The following is a 27906-nucleotide window of genomic DNA, read 5'->3' as shown; positions in this document are numbered from 1 at the left end:
AGTAAGAGCGAGTTGCTTGTGAAAGATACTCACTGACATTTGTACATACAGTAAGGCAATCTATACAGCTGCACAGTCACGTGTAACTTGGCCTACTTTTCAATTCCATTTTTTTTAAATTGAGTTATTTCCATTCTTTGGCTGAAGAGAGTACACAAATTAATTTTATCCAGTGCAGTGACACAGAACAGATGGATTAATGGCCCTTTGCACAGTACAAAGCAGGTGCATTGACTCCCAGTAGAGAAATCTGCTATTTAATGGATTAATATGAACAACTTTTATCATATATAAACATTTATTGGTTCATCTGAAAAGAAATCAGACAGGCAAACAATATAAAGATTTGCAGTATATTATTGTTAGCACCAATAGCAATAGTCATTTTGTTCTGTATACATAAACAGTATTAATACTGCCACGCAGCTGGTACCATGTACAATATGGGTAAAACTGAGTGCGGGCATATTTCTTTTCTGTTTTGAGGCAAACTATTTCAGCGACATATCACAGCTTATAGTTTCTTGCAAGCTGTCTATTACAATAAACATAAGATGTATATTGAAATCAGGCTCTAGAGCAGGGGTGCCTCGAGAGCTACCAACAGTGCATGTTTTCCAGGTCTCCTCACAGAATCACAAGTGTAATAATTTGCTCCACCTGTGGATCTTTTCAAATGTGTTATTGAGTAAAGAAATACACCTGTGCACCACCTAAGTGGTCTGGAAAACGTGAACTGTTAGTAGTTCTTGAGGACCAATGTTGGCTACCTGTGCTCTAGAGAAATACAATTATAAATATTAAATAACCAAATTTATATATACTGTAGATGTAAAAATACTTTTATAAAGCACTAGCTGAAGTACCTGACATTGCCCGGGTATAAATCTTCACGTTATTAAGTTTTATTATGTGATGTCATCCAAATCAATCCAGTGAAAGGCCCAGAACACGCTCCCTGTGTCAAAGTTCTTTCCGGCGCACTCCGCTCTGAGGTCTGACCGGGACACCAACCACTCCATTAGACACCACAGACCAATTGCTACCCCTGTGAGAATTTTTCATCCAAATCAATCCAATGGAAGGCCCAGAACAGGCTCCCCGGGTCAAAGTTCTGCCCAGCGTACTCCAATGGGAAGTCCGACCAGGACCTCAAACCCTCTAGTATGTCTGCTGGGATCCAATGTTACCACTCTGTGAAGTTTTCATCCAAATTCATCCAGTGGAAGGCTATGAACAGGCTACCGTGTCAAAGTTCTGCCCAGTGTACACCGACGTCAGGTCCAACCGGGACCCTAAACCCCCTGAAACCTGTCCAGGATCCAACTGGACCACCTTGTGTTTCATCCAAATCTGTCCAGGGGTGTATCTTCAAGTTTGTTAAGTTTTATTATGTGATATTGTCCAAATCCATCCAGTGGAAGGGCCAGAACTGGCTCCATGGGTCAAAGTTCTTTCCCACGCACTTCGCTGTGAGGTCCGAACAGGACCCCAACCACTCCATATACATCTCAGACTAATTGCCACTACTCTGTGAAGTTTTCATCCAGATCCATACAGCGAAAGGCCCAGAACAGAATATCTGTGTCCAAGTTCTGCCCAGCATACACCAATTGGAGGTCCGAGTGGGACTTCAACCCCTAATATGTCTTCGGGGATCCAATGTTACCACTTTGTGAAGTTTTCGTCCAAATCCATCTAGTGGAAGGCTCAGAACATGCTCCCCAGGTCAAAGTTCTGCCCAGCGTACACCAACGGGAGGTCTGACTGGGACCCTAAACCCCTTAAAATCTGGCCAGGATCCAACGGGACCACCTCGCGTTGGTTTCATCCCAATCGATGCAGGGATATCCAAATGCGTAAACGGACAGACAAACAGACCAATGAATTTTATATATCTGAAGACCCCTTCAAATTATTTTGTATTGCTGCTCATTGCAGTTCATAGAAAATCATCTCTTCTACAAACATACATACAAACAAACAAACAAACAAACAAACAAACAAACAGAGATAATATACAAACCTGGGTGCGCTTGTCACTTAGCTGCTGGTAAGAGGTTGTCAGCCTCTAATGTATCAACTGAATAAAAAAATTATAGGAACCAGCGCTTCTTAGCATAAATAATGTTACTTAATAAATATGAGAAACTGGTGTATAAGCACTATATCAACACATACAGTATATTGTAATAATAAAACAATAAAATGTATTCATAATAGTATAAAGGGATCTTCAATGTACAATTCAATGTTATAAATCAACTGCTAGGAGGACTACTCGGTAAAGCTGTATTAACTGATAATTAGGACTTATTTTCAGGACAGTCATTTAGTTATGTAACCAGCAAATATTTACTAATTGGTTAGTATGTAGATGGAAACAGTCCCATTAACGAGAATCCGCAGGTGGTAAGACTGAATAGGCAGTCCACTTGTAGTTGTATATTTGTAAATCCAGGTAGAACAGTGGTATCCACAGGTAACAGTGAGTCCAAAGTCCACAGGATATCAGCAAGTCCAAAGTCCACAGTATTGCAGGAGTCGCATCCAAAGATATGCAGTATTAGTGGGTTAAAAAAAGGTTAACGCATTTTGCTGGAGCAAGCCCCTCCAGCTTTTTCAGAAGCATGTTTCAAGTGTCCCATAGAGACCCCTTTTATACCCCTTTAATTGGGGAAATGACAATTATCTGTACTTCATTAGTCATTGCTAATTAATGAAAGCATGCTAAATAAAACATCCATTTCTCTTTTAAAACATTAATAATACTTATTAGTAAGAAGGCAATCTTATTTTATCTATATTATCCAAGTAATATTCAAACATACCTGAACACTTTATTCTGACCTCAGTTGTTCATGACAAGCTCGTAAACCTCCCGATCATGTGAACACTAGTCAGGTCACATGGTCGTGGATGGCCAATCCTGGTTCAGAATTAGATTGTTTGTTTAGTTACCGTGGAACCACTAATGCGGAAATGACAAATGTTCAATATTGTTGCGATCACATGATATGTTACTAAAGCTGGGCATACACGGGCCAGATAAAATGCCTGTCAGACCGACAGACATTTTATCTGGCAACATGCCAGCCGCAAATGTCCATGGCATACACTGTGAGATTTCTCACAGTGTATTCGCCCGACATCTGCGCTCCGCCCCGTTGGGGAGGAGACATTTCCCTGTTGCTTCCATGGGAAGGAACACAGGAAATGTCTGTCTGTCGGCCGTGGCTGGGCATACACTGTCCGATGTGGCCGACAGTTAACTCATAATATTGCATTGGATGGGTATGCTGGACAATCCCGCAAGCCCGACCGAGCAATATTTAACCCTCGGTCGCCCGCACACACGCTACAATTATCGGGGCGATTCGCGGATATCGGGCGGATCGCCCCCATAATTGTAGTGTCAATGGCCAGCTTTAGTCAGGTGGTCGTATGTGGCCAATCCTAATTCCGCTTTGAGTTGTTTATATGGTTACCAAGTAACCACTTGTGCAGTGACCGCAAATGTATTGGTAGGTTTTCTATTGTGTTTCTGTGATATCAAATTCTATTCAATTTTCCGATCCAGGCTGATCAGTTAAGAGCTGTCATTATAGATATATAGTATATAAAGCTGCCGGATGGTATCTCGGTTAAATAATAGTACCAAATTATTTCAATTACATAATCTAGTGTCCGAGCACATGATGTAGGACAACCCATCATAAAATATTATTAAATAATAGTTGTATCTCTGTTCTCAGGCTATAATATAACATTAGAGTTGGATATTCTGCATATCATTCTTCCTTTTAAATATAAATGTCTCTTGTAAAGAGATGATCTGCAATAACAATTCAATCCTTAGTACAAATTACTATATCACAAACAAACAAACAGACCAATTAATTGTAGATATAAGACAGAATAGAGTTATAGAATAAAGTATAGTTAGCAAGCTTTTTTAACCCATATCTCTGATTTGTTCATAGGCTCTTAATACATTGCATCTCTTTCTTTAGGAGTATTTTGTTCAGAACCTTATCTTCTATACTTATAATAAAGTTGTAATGGTTATGTCTGTACATAGACATTTTTTGGAGAAATGTACTCCTTGGGACTGTGTATGATCTATGAAGACAAAATAAATTACTATCAGAATTTTTGTTTGTCTGTCTGTTCGTTCCAGCATCATGCAAAAACTATGGGATGAATTTGGATTGCGTTTTCAAAATTGTATAGCCTAGTCACCTAGAAAGAAACTGAGGTATGTATTATCTCAATGTGACATCAGGGAGGAGCAATAAAAGAATTGATGCAGAAAAAAGGGGGGAAGCTGATGCACACTCTACAGTATGTACTAAGAATAATAAATATAAAAAATATATATAATAAACTGTCAATGAACATAGTGTTATATAGAGGTTATATATATACACAATATATGCATATATTGCACAACCTGAACGCAAACAGTTATATATGTATGCATATATAAATATATATATATATATATACAACCACAAAATACCCCTATTTTGCGCCAAGGTCAATAAGCAGCACCTCAAAGCGGGACCCCTGTCAGCGGGAACCTAGCAGATATTCCAACATACAGTAAATTGTTGTACTTGAGGGCACTAAAATACAATGAATTACAGATGAATAAATAATGTGGTAAAGCAAATAAAATTTAAAAACAGTCCGTATTTTTAAAGAGAGCACTTGTGCTTGTTCCAATATGAAATGGTTCAAAGCAGTCCTGAGCAGTAAGTCACTTTTCATCGTAGGATATGAAGGAACTGTTATGGTGAGTTGAATTGTCCTGTAAATATACCCTCACACCAAAAAGTCACCCTAAAAAGATGGCCTAATGGTCTAATATTAGTAACTGACACAGTAATATATCATTAGTTTTTTTATTTAAATTATTTAAACAAAGTTAAAATGTGGTGATCTCAGGTTGCGATCTCGGTCTGGGATCACAGATGCAGCAAGGATGTGTCAGACGGAATCGGTATGATTTACCGCTGGACCCATGCCCGGCGGTTGGAATCCAGACAGCGGCATCCCGGCAGAGGAGGAAATCCCAATCGTCCAAGGTAAGTATTCTCTAACCTAATGCTACCCCCTAACCCTAACCCTCCCTTAGGGTTGCCTAACCCTGACCTTCCCCTCCAGTGCGTAACCCTAATCCCCCCACTAAGTGCCTAAACCTAACCCCCCTTCCCCGCCACCTAAGCCTAAGTCCCCCGGGGAAGCCTAACCCTAAATCCCCTCCGGGGTGCCTAACGCTAACCACCCTTTCCCCTAGCCTAAACCTAACCTCCCGGGGGGAGTGCCTAACCCTAAGTCACCCCCGGGAACCCTAAACCTAACCCTCACCCCCCGCGGCTATCCGCGCTCGGCGCCCGGTGTCCCTTCGATCGGGATGCCAGGCGCAGGTCTCCCGGCGTCAGTAAAATGACAGGCGTCTAGATTTAGACGCCTGTCATTTAACCCTCACCAGGATTAAGCAGTCGGAAAGCCGGCTGTCGGGATTAGGTCCACCGGTTTCCCGAATGCATACCTGTCAGACACCTCCTGCTGTATTTGCATTTTTGCAGGACAGAGTTGTGTGCGGCTTTGCAATTCCATCCTCTGCTGATTCAGGCCCTTAATTCTCCACCATATCAGCTTTTCAAGTAATACAAGTTTCATTATCCCTAATACAATTAGGTACTTGTGTACTTGACGGACTAATTGCAGAGAGAACCCAATGAATGTTTTAAATGGTACTAGGTACCGAAAGTTGTCCCCACCTAAAGAAGAAAGTTGGCCCCTCGCGGGCTCGGTGACTCTCTATGCTCACCACAAGGCTATATTCCCCCTCTATGCCCACATGGATGGTAGGGAATGACGCTGGACACTGGCTGATGACGTCAGGGTCCTCTCCGTAAAGGTGATTTAGACATTACCATGATTGATAATAATGAGTGTAGGACACTTGGGTTCTCTCTACAATGAGTCCGTAAAGTACACAAGTACCTACGATTATGTAGGAACAATTGTTATATCTTTTGCGACAACTTCTCTACTGTGTTATTTTGTTTTTTTGGCAATTTGTTAATAAAGTTTAAAAAGATATACAAGACTAGAAAATAAAAATTACAATCATTGAGATGTGTGTTCCATCATGTCTGATTTGTACTCTCACACCAATTAGCAAACAACATTATACTGGATTATATACAGTACACTGAAATTATTCAATAAAAAATGGAAATAAATGTCTGCCTTAACAGTATAATATACTGTTATAGCTTAATATCTATTTGCACATGTATATATATATATATATATATATATGTATATATATATATATATATATATATATATATATATATATATATATATATATATTAGGGGTGTGCACCGGCCACTTTTCGTGTTTTGTGTTTTGGTTTTGGATCTGGATCTTTCTTCGTGTTTTGGATCTGGATTGGTTTTGCCAAAACCACCCTTCCGTGTTTTGGGTTCTGGGTTTTGTGTTTTGGATCTGTATTTTCTTTTAAAAAAGCATAAAAACAGCTAAAATTACAGAATTTGTGGGTTTTTTATGCTCCTATGCTATTATTAACCTCAATAACCATAATTTCCACTCATTTCCAGTCTATTCTGAACACCTCACACCTCACAATAGTGTTTTTATGTCCAAAAGGTTGCACCGAGGTAGCTGGATGACTTTGCTAAGAGGTACGAGTGGGCGGCACAAACACGTGGCCCATCTAGGAGTGACACTGCAGTGGCAGACAGGATGGCAGTTTGAAAAACTAGGCCCCAAACAGTACATAATGCAAAGAAAAAAAAGAGGTGCAAGTTGGAATTGTTCTTGGGCCCTCCCACCCACCTTTATGTTGTATAAACAGGACATGCACACTTTAACAAACCAATCATTTCAGCGCCAGGGTCTGCCACACGACTGTGGCTGAAATGATTGGTTCGTTTGGGCACCCACAAAACAAGCTGGCAATTAATCTGTCCCTGCACAAACTGGCTCTACGGAGGCAAGATGTCGTCCTCATCCTCCTCATGCTCTGATTCCTCACCCTCTTCAGTGTTGTGTACATCCTCATCCTCACAGAGTATTAACTCGTCCCCGCTGGAATCCACCACCACAGGTCCCTCTGTACGTTCTGGAGGCTGGTCTCCCTGAAGGAGTTGATAATTCATTTTTATGAACATCATCTTCTCCACATTTTGTGGAAGCAACCTCCTACGCCTTTCGCTGACAAAGTTCCCGGCTGCACTAAACACTCTTTCGGAGTACACACTGGAGGGGGGGCAACTCAGGTAAAATAGAGCCAGTTTGTACAGGGGCCTCCAAATTGCCTCTTTTTCCTGCCAGTACAGGTACGGACTGTCTGACATGCCTACTTGGATGCTGTCACTGATGTAATCCTCCACCATTTTGTCAATGGTGACAATATCATATGCAGTGACAGTATATGTCAGAAATTGTTGCCAGGTCCTTCAGTCCGGACCAGATGTCCAAACTTGGTACTGCCTGCCCTGCATCACCGCCAGCGGGTTGCTTAGGATACCTAAGTTTTTTCCTGGCAGCCCCAGTTGCGGGAGAAAATGAAGAAGGAGCTGTTGACGTGTCACGTTCCGCTTCAGCTAACAGTGTTTTCACCAGCAGGTCTTTTCACCTCTGCAAGCTTGTGTTGGCCAGAAAGAGAGACACCACATAGGCTTTAAACCTAGGATCGAGCACGGTGGCCAAAATGTAGTGGTCTGATTTCAACAGATTGACCACCCTGGAATCCTGGCAAAGCAAATGAAGGGCTTCATCCACAAGTCCCACATGCCGAGCAGAATCGCTCTGTCTTAGCTCCTACTTCACTTTCTCCAGCTGCTTCTGCAGAAGCCTGATGAGGGGAATGACCTGACTCAAGCTGGCAGTGTCTGAACTGACTTCACGTGTGGCAAGTTCGAAGGGCTGGAGAACCTTGCACAACATAGAAATCATTCTCCACTGCACTTGAGTCAGGTGCATAGCCCCTCATTTGCCTATGTCATAGGTGGATGAATAGGCTTGAATGGCCTTTTGCTGCTCCTCCATCCTCTGAAGCATATAGAGGGTTGAGTTCCACCACGTCACAACCTCTTGCTTCAGGTGATGGTGGGGCAGGTTCAAGAGTGATTTCTGGTGCTCCAGTCCTCGGCGCGCAGTCGCTGAATGGCGAAAGTGGCCAGAAATTTTTCGGGCCACCCAAAGAGTCTCCTGCACGCCCCTGTCGCTTTTCAGAAAATTCTGCACCACAAAGTTTATTGTGTGAGCAAAACATGGGACATGCTGGAATTTGCCCAAATGTAATGCCCGCACAATATTGGTGGCATTGTCAGATATTACAAATCCCCAGGAGAGTCTAAGTGGGGTAAGCCACTGGGCGATGATTTCCCTCAGTTTCTCTAAGAGGTTGTCGGCGGTGTGCCTCTTACTGAAACCGGTGATACACAGCATAGCCTGCCTTGGAACAAGCTGGATTTTGTGAGATGCTGCTACTGGTGACGCTGCTGTTGTTGCTGCGTAAGGTAATACATCTACCCAGTGGGCTGTCACAGTCATATAGTCCTTAGTCTGCCCTGTTCCACTTATCCACATGTCCATGGTTAAGTGGACATTGGGTACAACCACATTTTTCAGGACACTGAGGACACTTTTTCTGATGTTTCTGTACAGTCTCGGTATTACCAGCCTAGTGAAGTGGAATCTAGATGGGATTTGGAACCAGGGACACACTACCTCCATCAATTGTCTAAATCCCACTGTACTAATGGCGGATATCGGACACACGTCTAACACCAACATAGCAGTCATGGCCTCAGTTATACGTTTTGCTTCAGGATGACTGCTGTCGTACTTCATCCTCCTCGCTAAGGACTGTTGGAGGGTCAATTGTTTAGTAAAAGTAGTGGTGTTCATACTTCCTCTCTGGGATGATGAATGACTCCCAACAGCAGCTACAGCAGCAGCGGCAGCAGGAGGCGTAGCAATGCAGGATCCTCCGGAGGAATCCCGGATAGGAGAGTCAGTCATGCCAGTGACATGGCCTGCAGGACTACTTCCGATCCTGACTAAGGAGGAAATTGACGAGGAGGGAGTTGACGGTGTGGTTTGCAGGCGCTTGGATACAACAGGACAACGAGATTTAGGTGTCCCTGGACTGCTTACGGTCTTAGCCAAAGTTTCTGAACTTGACAGTAACTTTTTATGAACGTGCTGCAGGTGCCGTATATGGGAGGATGTTCCTAGCTGGTTAACGTCCCTACCCCTACTTATTTCAACTTTACATATGGTACATATGGCAAGATAGTTGTTGTGAAGCTGAACCACTAGTCATGAACATAGGGAAAGACCTTTGCCGTTCCTTGCCACTCCGTGTCGTAAATGGCAATTGGCAAGTTTACATTTCTCTTCAGATAATTTAAATGTTTTTTTCAAGGTTATTTTCCTGAACTTTGTCATTTGGGATTGTATGTGCCCTCTACTATGACATTGGGCATTGGCCTTGGCAGACGACGTTGATGGCATGGTATCATCTATGTCATGACTAGTGGCAGCAGCTTCATCACTAGGAGGAAGTGGTTCTTGATCTTTCCCTATTTTATTTTTATCGGAGAAAGTTTGGTCCTCCATTCATGTTATATTGATATATACGTGCAGCTAAGGCGCACACAAACACAGAAAATATTTTTTTATTTTTGTTGGAGACTAGTGCACTTTGTGGGTTACACCACCCTTTAAGAAATGAGCCAGCCGGCTCTTTACTTATGGGACACAGGCGCATGCTTGGCGCTGCTCCTTTGTTGATGCACTTGCAGTTACAGCCCACACAATTCACAAAGACAGAAAAAAAAGAAGAATTTTTTTTTTTTTATGGAGCGCACTTTGGGGGTTACACCACCCTTTAACAGATAGACGCATGCTTGACGCTGCTGCTTTGAGGATGCACGTACAGTGCAGACAATTCACAAACACAGAAGAAAATGTTTTATTTTTGTTGGAGTGCACTTTGGGGGTTACACCACCCTTTAACAGACAGACGCACGCTTGGCGCTGCTCCTTTGTTGATGCACGTGCAGCCACAGTGCACACAATTCACAAACACAGAAAATATATATTTTTTTGGAGTGCACTTTGGGGGTTACAGCACCCTTTAACGGTCAAGCCAGCCGGCCCTTTACCTATGACACAGGCGCATGCTTTTACGCTACTTTGTTGATGCACGTGTGGCTACTGCGCACACAATTCACAAACACAAAAAAATATATTTTTTAATTTTGTTTGGAGTGCCCTTTGGGGGTTACAGCACCCTTTAACGGACAAGCCAGCCGGCCCTTTACTTATGACACAGGCGCACGCTTGGCACTACTTTGTTGATGCACGTGCGGCTACTGCGCGCACTATTCACAAACACAGAAAAAATATTTATTTTTTTTGCACTTGGGGGGAGCACCCCTAATGGACAGAGCACCCCCTTGACAACACTACAGCACCCCTTTAGGACTGGGACACTGCACATGACTTTGGAGTGGACACAGCCCCTATGGACAACTGACTGCACAACACAGTCCAGCCAGCCCCTATGGACTTTGGAGGAGTGGACACAGCCCCTATGGACAACAGCAGCACAGCACAACACAGCCAGCCCCTATGGATTTTGGAGGAGTGGACACAGCCCCTATGGACAACAGCAGCACAGCACAACACAGCCAGCCCCTATGGACTTTGGAGGAGTGGACACAGCCCCTATGGACAACAGCAGCACAGTGCAGCACAGCACAGCACAGCACAACACTACACTACACTACACTACACAGCCAGCTCCCCTAACTCCCAACCTCCCTCTTCACTGTCCACAGCCGAGTGAGAAATGGCGCCGACGCGGGTACCTTATATAGAATCCAAAACCCGCGAGACCCCGAAGGCGGGATGATGACGTTTTGCCTCGATTTCAGATCCGAGTCAGGCGGGAAAATTTGAGCCTGACTCGGATCGGCCTTGGATCGAGGGGGCTCGGCGGGGTTCGGATTTCAGAAATCCGAACCCGCTCACCCCTAATATATATATACAGTCAGGTCCATAAATATTGGGACATTGACAGAATTTTCACATTTTGGCCTCTATTCACCACCACAATGGTTTTGAAATGAAACAAACAAGATGTGCTTTAACTGCAGACTTTCAGATTTAATTTGAGGGTAATTACATCCAAATCGGGTGAACGGTGTAAGAATTACAACGGTTTCAATATGTGCCTCTCTCTTTTTAAGGGGCCAAAAGTAATGGGACTATCAACTCAAAAGCTATTTCATGGACAGGTATGGGCTATTCCCTCGTTATTTCATTATCAATTAAGCAGGTAAAAGGTCTGGAGTTGATTCTAGGTGTGACATTTGCATTTGGAATCAGTTGATGTCGACTCTCAATATGAGATCCAAAGAGCTGTCACTATCAGTGAAGCAAGCCATCATTAGGCTGAAAAATCAAAACAAACCCATCAGAGAGATAGCAAAAACATTTGGTGTAGCCAAATCAACTGTTTGGAACATTCTTAAAAAGAAAGAACGCACCGGAGAGCTCAGCAACACCAAAAGACCCGGAAGACCACGGAAAACAACTGTGGTGGCTGACAGAAGAATTATTTCCCTGATGAAGAAAACAGTTGGCCAAATCAAGAACACTCTCCAGGAGGTAGATGTATATGTGTCAAAGTCAACAATCAAGAGAAGACTTCACAAGAGCGAATATAGAGGGTTCACCACAAGATGCAAACCATTGGTGAGCCACAAAAACAGGAAGACCAGATTAGAGATTGCCAAACAAAAAAGCCATTACAGTTCTGGAACAACATCCAGTGGACAGATGAGACAAATATCAACTTGTACCAGAGTGATGGGAAGAGAAGAGTACGGAGAAGGAAAGAAACTGCTCATGATCCAAAACATACCACCTCATCAGTGAAGCATGGTGGTGGTAGTGTCATGGCGTGGGCATGTATGGCTGCCAATGTAACTGGTTCCCTTGTATTTATTGATGATGTGACTGCTGACAAAAGCAGCAGAATGAATTCTGAAGTGTTTCGGGCAATATTATATGCTCATATTCAGTCAAATGCTTCAGAACTCATTGGACGGCGCTTCACAGTGCAGATGGACAATGACCCGAAGCATAATGCAAAAGCAACCAAAGAGTTTTTTAAGGCTAAAAAGTGGAATGTTATGCAATGGCCAAGTCAATCCCCTGACCTGAATCCGATTTAGCATGCATTTCACTTGATGAAGACAAAACTGAAGGGAAAATGCCCCAAGAACAAGCAGGAACTGAAGACTTTTGCAGTAGAGGCCTGGCAGAGCATCACCAGGGATGAAACCCAGCGTCTGGTGATGTCTATGCATTCCATACTTCAGGCTGTAATTGCCTGCAAACGATTTGCAACAAAGTATTAAAAAGTGAAAGTTAGATTTAGGATTGTTTAGTTTGTCCCATTACTTTTGGCCCCTTAAAAAGTGGCAGGCACATATAGAAACCGTTGTAATTCCTACACCGTTCACCTGATTTGGATTTAATTACCCTCAAATTAAATCTGAAAGTCTGCAGTTAAATCACATCTTGTTTGTTTCATTTCAAAGCCATTGTGGTGGTGAATAGAGGACAAAATATGAAAATTCTGTCAATGTCCCAATATTTATGGACCTGACTGTATATATATGTATATATATATATATATATATATATATATATGTATATATATTTATTTAGTGTGTGTGTATGTGTCTGATAGTGTAGTAGTGGTAAATAAGTAATCAATGTGCATACCAAAAATAAAATCTTTAAGGCTTATCTGAATTCCAATAATGAGGTTCCCATAGGTGAGGTAGATTCTGGATTCCTTCAGCTGGAAACCTTAAAGGGGCTCATATGGGACCATGAGAAGAGAGCATAATATGGTTTAGCACTTCTCATATTGAAATTGTGGAAATAATAATCAGGACTGCGTACCAGATAATGCTGAAATGACAGCGTGTAATAATATACTCCTGAAGGTGCCTTCAATATCTCTCTAGTATCCCAAAAGTCGTACACATGTAGATTGGTAGTAGGCTTCAAAACAAATAGAAATGATCTCTCATCAGAAATGTATTTACATATTTTATTATGAATACAACAGATAAAAAAAGGGAATTAGAAGCACAAGAAGATAATTAAAATTGCTTATGTTTAATAGTAGCCAAGTCCTTAATGGTATCAAATTCCACACTTTGGAGAGGCTGGGTGTGTGTGTGTGTGTGTGTGTGTGTTGTTTATGTTTAGATCATATTCGCAATATAACAGGTAGCAGACAAAAAATCTTTCTTCATAGACCATCAGTAGCTCCATGGCTCAACAGAACCTGAAAACAAACAAAGATAAGATAGTAATGTTATACTGATTTGGCTCCTTTGAAAATATTGTAGTTTGTTTAAGCAGTTTAAAGCAAACCACATGAAAAAGAGAATATATTAATCTGCTGCATAAAGTAGTGACAACAAGTACATATCTGTAATGTTTTGTTTTGAGACATTTGAACATTACCAGGCGAACAGTGTGATGGAATGAATAAGGTTTGTGTGTTGCAATATGGCATGGTGTTTTTACTTTGGGGCAGGGCCATAACTATCTATGGGTGACCACAGAGCACAGAGGCCCTGTTGGTGGCACCATCGTCGCCCCATGGACCTTGCTTATGGTTTGCAGGGTGCCTGAAATGGCACCCTGCACCCAGAACCAATGCAGCAGTGCCACCCGTAACATCCACTGGATACTACAGACAGGCACCCTGCCCTGTTTGCTGCTTAGAGAGCCTTGAAGACTCTCTGTGCACTGCAGCTGGAGTTCTGGGTGCTTGCGGAGCTCCGCCCCCTATGCACAAAATCATAACATCATGTGCAAAGGGGCAGGGCTGGCAATGGGCGGCTGGAGCGCTAGTTATGGCTCTGCTTTGGGGTACGCAAGATGATGCCATATGTCAATTAAAAGTGCACTTGAGGGATAATTTAGAGCAGTGGTGGATTTAACCCACAGTAAAATCTACCATCTCAGTGAGTAAGTTGCAGTTCGTGACTGCACTGAATACACTGTCACTGGTAGTGGCTTCTCACTGGAAGTGCTACCTGCCAGTCACACACAGGACAGACAGTCCTGGGGGAGGTGTTTTCTCCCCCTGGGACTGCCAGTCTGGGGTGCAATTAGCAGAGAGCGTGCTTCCAGTCAGGGCCGTAGAGAGCCCTGCCGGGCCCAGGTACAGAGGGGGCATGGCTTAATCGCAGGAGGCGTGGCCATGCCCCCTTGAGCAAAACCCCCCCACACTTTTGCAGCGCTGCGCGCTGGGGAGGGGGGCACTGTGATCCCCACAGCCCGGCGCAAAGCCAGGGAGGCGCGATCAGTGTGATTGCTCCCCCCCCACAGTCATAGGAGACTGCTATGGCTGCTGTTCAGCAGCCACAAGCAGTCTCCCACTGCAGCTCAGCACACGCTGTGTGCTGGCTGCTATGAGGGAGAGAGAATGGAGGGGGGCGGCGCCGGACCCGGGCCTCTCAGAAAGCCCGAGCCCGAGTAAATAGTACCTGCTCCCCCCCCCCGGCGCCCCTTCTTCTAGTGGGAAAGCTCCACTCTGCCTTTCGTGTAGTTCTACCCAACTTCTAGGAGCTGCAGATGAGGCAGTCCCTAGAAGCATGTGTTTTGCGCATGATCAGCACCACCGCAGCTGATGTGCATTGTCGGTCGCAGGCGCTGGACCTGACTGGCTGGGACTGCTGATTCAGTGACACATAAGTCAATTTTTTCATACATAGCTGAACATATGCAACTTTGAGCAACTACGGATGACTCAGATTCGTACGGAGCTCTATGGGTATAACTGGGCGGAAACTGGGTGTTCACAAATAGGCTGTTTGGAAGGGTGTTTTGCGGTTTTTGTATTCGGTATTGTGGGCTACTCAGAGGTGAACGTATACAGAGATCTCACACGGATCACTTGTACCGAGTGAATTCATAGGAGCGATGCAACTGAGTAGATGCCTCCAACTCAAAAAAAGTGGAGATCTGCATATATTTCCCAGCACACAATGCAGCCAACTAGCTTCCAACTCTGAATCAGCCCCTTTATCTGTTTGTTGGGCACAGATGGCTACTCTTTTATTCAGGACACTGCTGGTTTGAGGTGAGACTTCTTAGACTCCAGGAAAGCAGAGAATTCTCCCAAGAAGGGCACTAATCTATTTACACCATCAAGTGGGAGGGGATGGTGCCATTTGCATCATCAAGTGAGTGGTGACATACCGCGTGACTTCAATCAACATACCGCGTGACTTCAATCAATGCTGACTTCAGTGAACAATAAATTACCATCATCATAAGCCTTGACATAAATGGCTTTATTAAGTCACCAGCTTTGTTCCATATCTCTGCTTTGTATGTTCCAGAAGTGAGGTATATAAAATAGCAAGTATAATGTGTGGACATTTCAAAAGGCGGTGTAAAGTAAAATCAGTGGACTAGATGGATTTTCTTTAATGAATTTAGAATACTGTTAAAAGTCTTAGGGCTCTATTTATTAACATTATTTTTACTATCACTATCACCTACAGTTACTATTGGGCAATAGGAGTAGAATTCGTAAAATTCTACTCCAACCCCTAATTATCACTTATTTTTAGTAAGCAGATCGCATTTCCCATAATTGTAATGGGAAATGTGATCTGACCAAAGTTACTAAAAATAAAATTTGAAAAAATACTGAGGAAAGCCCTGTGATAATAACGCCACCTGGAGGGTGGGCAGAGCAGAGCCCGGAGCCAGCCCCAGTGATCATCTGTGTGGTCTAAACAGACCACATGCTGATTCACTCTGGTCAGCTGGTCTCCCATGGTGCACTGGGGCCCGGTCGTCACCTGACAGGGTCCCAGTGCAGTATGGGATGTCACCTGACCGGAGCGACAGAGGACATCACCGGAGGCCCGATAACTGCAGGTGAGTGTAATTAAGGGAGGGGGGGTCGCGGGATGTCCGCAATTGCAGGGGGCGGGGCTTACCAACGGGGGCAGGGCTTGGTGCGGGGCACTTGTCACGGTGTTTTTAGCGAAAATACCGTGATAAGGCTCCGGAGGGGATTCGCAGGGACAGAGCTTTATTGCAAGCTCTGTCCCTGCAAGGGATTTGTACTAAATCCCTGTGATATTGCCTGAATTCGCATTTACTACAATCTGCATTACAAATGTGGATTGTAGTAAATAGAGCCCTTAAAGCTCTGAGAACACACTATGGAAATACAGAAGCTCACATTCACATGACATAATTAGCTGTAATGAATTAAAAAATAAACAATCAAAATGTGGTAATAAAAATACCAGCTTAAAATAGTTGCAAACAGGGTTTGACCAGTTACCTATAGGTGTTAAAAATTATGCTTTTAATATGATTTTTTTTTATCACCATTAAAAGCATGTAAATAGAATCTATTGGTTATATTGGCCATGTACCCACTTCTGCCTGAACCTGCAGTCAGTGGGGCACTGTTAGGTGACAGAGTGAAAAGTGATAAGAAAGTGATAAGGTGCCAGCCAATCAGTGTTTGAAAAATGACAGCTGGGAGCTGATTGGCTGGCACCTTATCACTTTCTTATCACTTTTCACTCTGTCACCTAACACTGCTTAGTAAATAGACCCCTGTGTCTGCTAAGAGAAATGTTGCACAGATTACTTTATTTTAATTTAACAAGGAAGCAATGCCTGCTGTGAGTTAAACTATGTTTTCAAATACGTATTACCTCATATTATTTTCTATTTATTACTAATTGTAAGTATACATTTAATAATTTATTATAACAAATCCTGCCTTCTCATATATTTATTTACATACAGTAAATTGCTAAAATTACAGTGAATTATAGTACAAGAGAGATGTTACCTCATAGGTTCAAGAACTTTGCTGTCATAATGAGGTTGAAGGCCACAGCCTTGGTGAACAACACTCTCACTCCGAGGACAGTCAACGAGAGCATATTAATTCTTTCTGTAATGCAGCAAACTCCATGTTAGAAAAATATGTATCACAACATAGCGGCCAAAAACATTCCATGACATTCCAGTATAAAGTTTTGAAGATTACTATGGGGAAGTCTTGTCACACTGAGGTACTGTAAGTAATCAAACATTCTATTGAGGACTGGTGGAAAAGTTGCCCATAGCTATAACATGATAGATAGAAGAAGATTGATTGCTATGGGCAACTTCTCCTACTTTTCTCTTTAGAAGGATTGACACATGCCCATAAAAACATCTCTTAATTTTTTGTAATTTCTACCTTTGTCTTTTGTATTTTTTCAAGTTGCCCATATGCATTTTAGTTCTGCATGCAATGTAAGGTCCCGTTACTGAATAACCACAACTTAAATTCCCTTCTAAGTTCCACCCAGAAATGAATACAGTTATTGCCCTGGTTAAGTTGTAGACCAGAGATTTTCAAATGTTTTCAACTTGTGGCACACCGAACAAGATTTTAAAATTGCTAAGGCACACCATCAGTCACTCCCGGGAAAAAACACTCACAAATTGAACCACCACAGGAAAAGAACAGATATTGGCCCCCACAGAAAAACAAACACACACACTGCCCCTCACACAAAAAATAAAACACAACGGCCCCCACAGAACAAAAACAAACACATTTGGCCCCACAGAAAAAATTATAAAACAAAATGGCCCCCACAGAAAGAAAACAATCACAATGGCTGGACCCATCAAAGAAAAACAAACAATTACATTGCTCCCCAAAGAAAAAAAAAATCACATTGGCCCCCACAAACAAAATAAAATAACTAGCTTAGATAGCTCACTGTCATCCTTGTCCTGTCCCTCATCGGCTGGGGTTTCTCACTCAGTAACTGAGCACACAGTGCAGAGCTGGGAGCAGTTAGCAGGCAGACATGCAATGTGGCGGGGGCGTGACCTATGTCACACCGCCAAGTCTCCATAGGTCACAGCCCGGGCGCCTGAGCCTCCCTGAAGAGCCCAGCACTGCCCAGGCCAGCAGTACAAATAAAGTAAGCTCTGACTGCACTGACCTTCGTGGCACACTTGACAACACTAGTGTGCCATGGCACAGTGGTTGAAAAATGCTGTTGTAGACGGACAACACAAATTTGAATTCTTTACTATAATTCAGGCAGGAGGTGGTAACCAAAGAAACAAAGGGTCAGATGTATTATAGTGGCACTTAACGTGCCGCTATATCGCTTCCTGCTTCGCCTCTTTACCGAGGCGAAGCAGGAAGCACTAACGATGAGATGTATTAACATCTCATCGGCCGGAGCGGGGGAGTGACAACTCCCCCCTCTGCCGATCCCTGCCTGAGTACACAGAGCATCAGCTTAGTGCTGTTGTGCTATGGCTCATTCCCGGCCAACTCCACTGAGTGTATTTTTATATGGATTATGTAAAATGCTTATATTTAATGGCCTTTGTGATTCAAGTGCTCTTTGTTAGTACAAAACAGATTGACCATTGATAACCGTAGCATATATTCATCAATGCATGCAGTTATGTCCATTATTTAGCTCTTAAGAGAGCACTAGAGTGTTTATTTTTATGGTAAACAATGCATAGTAAGGGTTACCAGCCAGAAGAACATCTGTATTAAGGGGTAATATCTTGTAGCAATGCCCCATTAAACACCTATTCAAATTTTTAAACACCCTCCCAAACCAAAACACACACACGTGAGAGTGCAATCATGTGCTGTCTCTCTCTACACTGGCAGCAATCAGCAGCATAAGGTGATCCGTGCGGTGGCGATAACACAGATGCCTGGAGCCGGAGGATTCCCCCTGGGGTAGTGTCTAGATGCCCTTCACTCCTTATCCTGGTAGCCAGAATTACCTGGACCTTACATGGAGGTAAGAAGTCCGGGGGGTCCTACTACAAGGCCACTGACTGCCTGTCCAGGTGAGATGAGACTACAAGTCCCAGCACACCTTGTCAACTGGATGTGCTGGGACTTGTAGTGCCATCACAACTAGAGAGCCCCTGAAAAACAAAGTGCACACATATACTGTGTATATATATATATATATATATATATATTGTGATAGGATCACTGATAAAGTGGTCTGTGACAGGGACATTTATCCCAGATTCCTGTCCTATGTGTTTAAAATCCCCAGGAGAACGTCTGCAGTGTAGTAGGCTTGAGTTTCGGCTTTTTTGAAAAGCCGGTTTGGGACCTGGGGGTTGTGGGTGAGAGGAGAGGGAGGGCTCCACCCACGGCCACTCCAGGTTTTGGTTCTCGCAGCCTGCTAACAGGTTGTCAGGGTTTCCACCTGAGAGTGGCCAATATAAGCCTAGTGTGTTGAAGGCTGATTGTCTCACCTGGGAGAGCAGACAGGGAGTTTGCTCAGAGACACTTGAAAACCTAACTGTGAGTACTGTGCTGTGCTTTTGTTGTTGGTGAGGGCATTAAGCCCTGCCAGGTTCTGGTAGTGAGGGAACTACCTGTGAAGTTAGTGCCCCGACAGGGCTAGGATTTAGGTTTATGTTTTCTTTATGTTATTGCTGACATTGTACAATAAAGACTGGCGCCGACCAGCTTGTACTTGCATCCAGACTGGTGTGCTGCTTCCCTGCTGCTGTGTGTGTGTAAGGAAGGAGTCCTCTACCCAGGAGAGGGACCCCCCTAACCTAACTGTCACTATATATATATATATATATATATATATATATATATATATATATATAGAGAGTATATATGCAGTGTATATATACTGTGTGTGTGTGTACTATATATATATATATATATATATATATATATATATATATATTGGCAATATGTGTGTGTATAAACAACAAAATCAATCAAGCTCTCCTTTGTATGGAATATATTTATATATACAGACATAGAGGGGCAGAATGGAAACAAGGACAGACATAGAGGGGCATGAGAGCAAGAGGGGAAAAAGACCAAGATGGGATTGAAGAGAGAGAGACAAAGTTCTGAGATTGGAGAAAATAGTGGAGGGCAAAGAGAGATATGGAGAAGAGACAGAGCGGGAAGTGAAAGATGGGAAAAGTGGGTAGGAGAAACATGGGTCGAGAGAGAAAGTTTCAAAAAATTAAAATGAAGCCAGGCAACGCCAGACATTGGGGGAGATGTACGAAGCCCAGAAGCGGTATCAGCGCACGTTATGTCATTACGGTTCTCTTACCAGGAGCTCTCTGACAGCTACTGAGTTCAGAAGTGCCTCCATCTTTGTGCTGGTTATCCAGATCTATTATAGAAAAAAATAGACTTTCCTGAGTAAATTGTATAGTTTAGTACTGGAGTTTTGAATTTATGAAATGTTTGAAATACAATTCTCAGTAACATTTCAGTGTTTACTATTTATGGTTTAGTGTGTTCAGTAATTTGCAACAATGTAGTATTAACTTTTATGAAAATTGTATAATTGTACACAGGGCTATTTTTCGGGAACAAAAATAGGTTCAGGAACTGGGGGTGATGCTACTGAGGGTGGAGCTATCTTATTTATATATATTATATATAATATATAAATATTATAAACTTATATATAGTATTTAGAAAGAAGGCACTCAAAAGGGACTTTAAAATAAAATGTATCTTATGGAAAATACATTTTGGCCCAGGACATTAAGACATAATTAATGAGAGGTTCAGGAACTGAGGGCCTGATTCAGACCCAGTCGCAAGGCTGCGTTCGCACGCAGCCTGTCAATGTTTGCAATCTGCGCATGCGTACAAGACGCAGTGCGCGTGCGCAAACTAGTCCATACGATTGGGAAGCGTTCGCACCCTGTACACAGACGCTCCGCAAGCATGAGTGACAGGACGTGCCGTTTGTGGGTGGTGACAGGGGGTGGTCAATGCTAACGGGGGTGTGGTGGTGCGAACGCAGGCGTGTCTGTGCGTTGGAACGCCATTTCAGGGGCGTGCATAATTAAGACGCATTGTCAACGTACACGTCACATGGCTGAATTAAACACAGCAGCACTCGCAGTGCTTGCGGTAGAGTATGGTCAGCTACAAGTGCTGCGTATGAGTCCGATGTCAGCCGATGTTACCGATTGTTTAATACACTTCCTGGAGATGACGTGTGTTACTAAGGGAAAGTGGGCGTCTTGTGACAGGTTGGTGGGCGTCTAAATACATACTGCGATCGCACGGCAAAACATGGTGGGCATGCATATGTTTTGCTAGGGATCGTGGAATTTGCATACTTTAGATGCGGACAGTTGCATGTGAACGCAGCCTTGCGAACGAGACTGAATCAGGCCCTGAGTTCCTGCTTGTTCCTGATGAAAAACAGCACTGTTTGAATAGGTTTGAATACTCATTAATGAATATGTTTTTACAAAGAGTTGAGATACTGGCTTGTTGTATAAATGTCTCATCTCTAATTATTTTTGTTTCTTATGTCCATACTGACTATTTTAATGGGTGATCTATTTTAATTTTGCAAACTGCAGGATTGCTGCTATTAACACATAGGGCGGTGTTTTGCTATGTCTGCAATGTGAATAAGATGCAAAATTTAAAGAACAATGCGGTACGCTATTTCTTTCGGAGCATCTCGGTCACGCCGGGCATCTTGCACCATATGGCTTATACACACAGGATGTAGTTCATATCCCTGGCGGTCGGAATGCCGGCACTCAGGAGGGAGGGCTAGGTTTAGGGGTAGGGTTACTGTTAGTATACTTACCTGTGGATGTCAGCCATGTAACCCAGTTAAGATGCCAGTGTTGAGATTATGACCACAGGGATCCTGAGCGCCGGCATCCTGTAGCCAACCCATACACGGTAGGTATATGAGGACACATCTGTAAGTGCCAGAATCCCACAAATCCACTTTTCAGAGCATGCAAGATAGTTTAAGAAAGTTACAGAATGCAAACTGATATAATACTCACTCGGTCTCAGCCCGATACAGTGTGGTAAAATAAAGTTTTATTAGACTTGCATGCATGGACATCAACATGACAACATAGTTTTTATCAGCACTTTATTTTACTATATGAATTATCCTTAGCATTACCTTTTTTATTTAAATTTTATTATTGTACTTTGTGGAACCTTCGTGCTTTTTTCACCACAAAGTGTTTTTTCTTTCTGTTTGTGTCCTGTGCATCCTATGCATTGCTGGTTGTGGCTAATGATGTGATGTTGTAAATGGTTGATTTTCAAAAGTGTCTGTATTTTTAACATGACATGGTATGTGATGAGTATGGGATATATAACAGTAGCGTTTGGAGACTGTAGATGTAATCATGTAACATCACTGACACTGGTGGGAGGGGTCAGAATTCAGACCAGCTGTCATTAACTGCCAACAAGGTGACATAAATTTAAATAGTCAATTTTATAATATAGACTGTAATTCTCCTGTACTTAAGCTCCCCCAAAAGGTCATGTTCTCAGGATTACTTTGACAGCAAAATACATGATCTCATCTGTGGATGTTTAAATTAATTCTCTAAAATTTACCTGTTAGGGTTACTTAAGGACAGTTGTTGAAAACCCCTGAGCTAGGCTGACCGCCCATACACTTGCTGCAGTGGCCGCCAGTGATTGACAGCTGATCTAGGCGGGCACATGTAAATGCCCACCCAGTTGTGACGTCAATCACGACGCATCGGGCCAATGATTGGTAAGTGTGTATCCAGCTTTAGGGAGTCTTGAGGACTGAGTTCTGGAACCACTGTCATCCAACATATAAAAAGCTACCAATTATCTATGTGGTCATAAATTAACTGGTGGTATAAGATGTGTGGTGGTATTGTGAAAGAAAATACATTTATTGTCTAGAGTGGAATCATGTAACAAAATTAATGTAAAGTATTTTTATGTAAAACAAAATAAAAAAGAAATTTACAGAGATGAATGATAGTAAAATGTATGGTGTGTGTGAGTAAATGCACCTTTTGAGTTTGAGCTTGTCACCCATCTTTCCTGGTGCTTGGCCTGGCACTGCACATTCTCTGTTCCCAGGTTGGCCACAAGGACAGCACTGTACTTTCCCTGCCGAGAGAGAACTGTGGAAGCTTTAACAGGCCCAACGTCACCATTAGTAGAATTCATGTAGATTTCAACATCCTTGGGGTAGAATTCCTTCACAAAACAGGCTGTAATGATAGTTGCTTTCTGAGATAGCACAAACACTGAGGGGGAAGTGATCTTATTGTCACCTGTGATACAAAACAAAAGTGCATTGAGATAGAATACATTTTATTATATATACTCATATTTATCATAAGCTGTCTTTGTCTGTCATTGACAATAAGTTAGAAATGTTATCAGTACACATTGTACAGACCCATTCTAAATCATGGGGTGCACTATGGAGATTACAATAAAAATAAAAAATATTAAAAGTGGGACATAAAGACAATAAAATATATTAAATTATATAGATGGGAAAATAGTAATAAGAAATTAAATTCCACAAGTCGGGAGCAAACATTATTGCAAAACACTCATTGTGTCTCCTGAGATCCACGATTCACAGGCCTGATTCAGAGTGGTACGGTATCGCACAGCCACATGTGAAGCGTCTGTGCAATACTGTACAATTAATATGCTAATGCAGAAGGAGGTGTCTGGTGTAAATAGATGCCTCCTGACCGATTACAGATCTAAGTGCTGCATCCTAAAATGCAGATTTGGATCTACTTTGAGACCATTGGCTATCTGGGTATCCCTGAAGTTACTCAGATTGCCCCTTGCAGCTCCCTAGTTGAAGCCAGGAAGTATGCGTTTGAAGAGGCAGACCCTGACCTCGGCGCTCCCAGTAAATGGGGGACACGCCCCCATTTTCTGGAACAGACACCGGCCCCGCCCACTCCCTGCCCCCAAATATCCACAGCCTGTCAATCATGCTACGGCTTGGGGGAACTGCGACAATCTCGCAGAGGGAGACCTGCACGTGCGAAGCACAAATCCCGTGCATGCACAGGTCTTTCGCAATTGGTGTTATACACAAACCATTGGGTTTGCATAAAACACTGAATCCTTCTTGCCTGTTAGTATCTAAGTGCTCCGGTTAGACCTACTGTAGTCAGGGACCCCTCACCCTAGCGGGTAAATAGAATAATTAAACATCCCTACAGGAACACTGTTTATGACAGTGCATTGATCTGGCTGCACAATTGCCTTATTATAACCTGCTCCGTTCACAGAGCAGGGCACGGTCTTCCATAATTCTCTCCATTTTCGCAAACAATAAGGGACAGCAAAATGTATCTTAACTTGACACCTTGTTATTAAACACAATCGCTATTCAGTTTTCTATTGGTAAAAAAAAGGGGTTCTTTACTTTAGGCTAACATATTGTACATATTATGGGCGAGAGCTTTCCACAGCTTGGAGCCGGTGGGCAATGCCATCTTCAGATGGCATTGCCCAATAGAAGCTTATGGGCTTAGTTTTGCATTCAACACTGAGAGGGATCCAATCAGATCCCTCCCAGTGCCTCCTGTGGCACGCGCTGCGTTCTGTGCATGTGCATGGGTCAAAAAAACCCAGAAGTCCCTCTATCACAAAGAACAACTCTTATTGGTAATCCAGACCTTAATAATTGGAACATTGGTAATATTACAGAAAGTCCAAATTTAATATAGTGGAGACAGCGACCCATTAATCATTACAAAATTAATTAATCCCACTCAATAGTGGGTAATTATATTAAAGTATTATCAATTCATTTCAGTTTCTTTGAAGTCCTATATTAACAATATGATGTAACTTCATATGCTACATTTGGCTGTTTAATACATTTATTTATCCATCCCTATACCATAACCCTGTAGATAATGCTGTTAGAGTAAACTGACTACCAACATTGGCTATATTACAAAAACACTTTATTGGTATGTTTTAAAAGAAAATTCAGACAAATATATGTGAAATATTAAAAGGAGGGCATAAATATTAAGTAATACATAAGGAAAAATAGTGATTAAAAATCCACAAACTGGCTGTATAAATAAGAGCTACATGAAAAGAAAATCCTGTATCAAACTTGTATTTGTGAGTAAATAGATCACTTATACCTCTTTTACACCAGAACTAAAACCCGGTTTATTGCAGGGTTAACCCAGGTAGCACCTTGGTGTAAAAGGGGAAAGGGTTGGATTCCCGGGTGGAGTGACCCAGCAATCCAACCCAGGTAACTTGCAGGGTTTTACACGGGAATAACCCGTGAAACCCTGCAGTGTAAACGTCGCGATCCAGGTCACGATGACCTCGATCGTGCCGCATGCCTGCCGATTGGCCGGCTTCAGTGGCACTTGGAGTGTCCACTTCAACGTCGGAAAAACCGGGTCACTGCAGACCCAGCTCCGGTGTGAACGCGCAGACTCGGAAATATCTTGGGTCGGGGCTGGCTAAATTCCGGGTCTGATCTGGTTTGGAACCCTGTTCCAACTTCCGGGTCAGACCCGGAATTTAGATATAAAAGCAGTATTACTTGTCACATATGGTGTATTAGGGAATCTATTACTGATGGATTTGTAATATAGACTGCATAGAGCAGCAACATAGATCCAGGTTAGGGAAGGTGCTACTCAGCTCTAGGTGGTAATGCAGCTTACAGTATGCAGGACCATATAATTAGAACTGTATACAAAATTACAAGTAAACAAACACATATTTGTTTAGAGCACATTACATTATTGATCTAATGAAATCCACAATTAATTGGATAAATCTATTTTATTAGTATTTATTATTTTACTTTTTTTCTTCCCTGGCAGCCCCCCTATAACAACTGATAGATACTTCTGTTATGCTTGATAGGTTGATTTTGTTAAAAATAAAAAAAAGTAAAAACTACTAATTATTTCTCTGTAACCGATGTAATTACTCATAGGTCACAGTTCTTTATAACGTTTTGTCAGCTGTTCTGGTTCTATTAACTATTTCACATCTGTTTTAGGCACATATAATTATTTACAGATGTTATATTTTAATCTTCAAAAAAGGCTTACTACACAGTGTGGGTCATCAACTAACATACTGTAGGTGCAAACATGTAAATATAAATATGCAGTATTATACGAAAGTCATTCAGACATTTATTTTATTATTCTTACTTAAACTAAACAGTTAAAAGCTGTTTGCTTTCTGATTGCATGCGGGTATACAGTATGTGCACTTGTTTATCTGTTTTCATACCTATTGTAATAAAATATCTACATTATGCCAATATTGTCATATGATCATGCTTTCAATCATCAAAAAGCCTCAGGTACTCTGTGCGCACCTGATTCCACTGTCAGTCTGGTACCTGGTCCGAACACTAAAGATCTCGCACCCCCATACACAGTGAAACATTGCTTTGCAGAAATAATCTAGCTATATATTCGAACTCTAGTAACTGATAAACTGTATACAATTTTACTGAATTATTATATTTTGTATACAGTAAAATAGGTAATGTTATATGTATTTTTGTTCTAATATAAAAAAATCCATTACTATTGAAAACAAGAATAAAAGTCAGCAAAACAATTGATGGTAATATATTTTCCAGGTCAGTGAACAGGTATCTATGGAGTGAATTACAATACAAGGCCTGTGAAATGTCCCTATCTTATACATACTGTACAGTAATAGGAATATTTTATGTGGTCACTAGATCATCATTGCATCCTGGATGCAGAACAGACCATTATACAAATACAAAATGATTTCCTATAGATATTATGAAGACTACAGCATGAGCAGCAAGGTGCTAGTAGAAAACCACAACCACTTCACTTACAAAGACATCCTTACTAGCTATTGATCCAAGTAAAAGGCAAAGTAATGCACACTAAACCCACCTCTTACAATATCAGAGATTTAATTAAGCCTACAAAAGCCTTAATTACCTTTGAAATTTGTAATGCAACAGAATACTTACATAATCTACAAATCTGACATTAGGAACACAAAAATCAAACAGATAAATCCAAGATACAGGACAATATGTAAAATATTAGAGTCAAGAATTAAAAGCTTTATTTAAAAAGAAAAAAATAAGAAAACACCACACAGCCTTACACTCCCAACTAATACAGAATGATATTTCCTCATTTGTATTTTGACCTATATATCAAGTATGGGTTAGCAACAGATGTGCTGAAGCCACATCTAAAGCGTGTGCAGAAAATGCATACACCTCTGGTTTCACATGTTGGATGTTCTAAACAGTGGAGAAAGCAATACATTCTGTAAAAGAAGCCAGTATCGAGGCTCAGACAAATATTACTAGAATACCCTAAAGTGGGGCATGGGCATATTTAACACTAGGACAAATGGAAAAAAAATAATATATTTTCCTTCATTATCACAATACAGTAAACCAAAAATATGAACACAACTGGTAACAAGGAAACTAAGAATTTCTAAACTCTTTTTGCACTTTGCATATTATGTACACAAAAAAAATATAGTTGATTACTTGTATCATTGTATAAATGATAAAAATATATTTGCAAACATATTAAATTTCCCCCAAAAAGCTGAAAACAGGCAATAGCACCCAAACACTGATCATCAGTGTAATGGAATCAATACATTTTAATAACATAAATGGTACTTAAACATAAAGAAAGAATTAAAAAAGAAAAAAATATTTCTGTAACATAAAGTATATTCTAAACATGTGCCATGTCTCTGTCCCCTTTTGTGTATGTACTGTATGTGTATCTGTGAACTCTTTTTTTGTATGTGTGCCAGTGTATGTGTCTTTTTTATCCTCCCCTTTTGTGACTGTTTCTAATTTTGTATGTGTAATTCTGCCTCCCCATTTGTCTTTCTTTGTCAGGTATGCAATCGG

At 41.8% G+C, this 27906-nt stretch overlaps 1 gene segment (V, D, J or C); it reads right to left on the bottom strand.

Moving 5' to 3' along the window:
• Positions 1-13348: 13348 nt before the first annotated feature.
• Positions 13349-26397, bottom strand: LOC148526573 (T cell receptor delta constant-like). The segment is given in 5 exon segments: positions 13349-13427; positions 16983-17087; positions 20275-20337; positions 23006-23272; positions 26347-26397. Coding segments are annotated over 3 exon segments (327 nt in total).
• Between the last annotated feature and the right edge of the window lie 1509 nt (positions 26398-27906).

This window comes from Taudactylus pleione, unplaced genomic scaffold (genome assembly GCF_031769625.1).
Source record: "Taudactylus pleione unplaced genomic scaffold, aTauple2 ptg000095l, whole genome shotgun sequence".
Lineage (NCBI taxonomy): Eukaryota > Metazoa > Chordata > Amphibia > Anura > Myobatrachidae > Taudactylus > Taudactylus pleione.
Note: the sequence above shows the minus strand (reverse complement) of the source record. Positions and strands in the feature narration are given on the sequence as shown.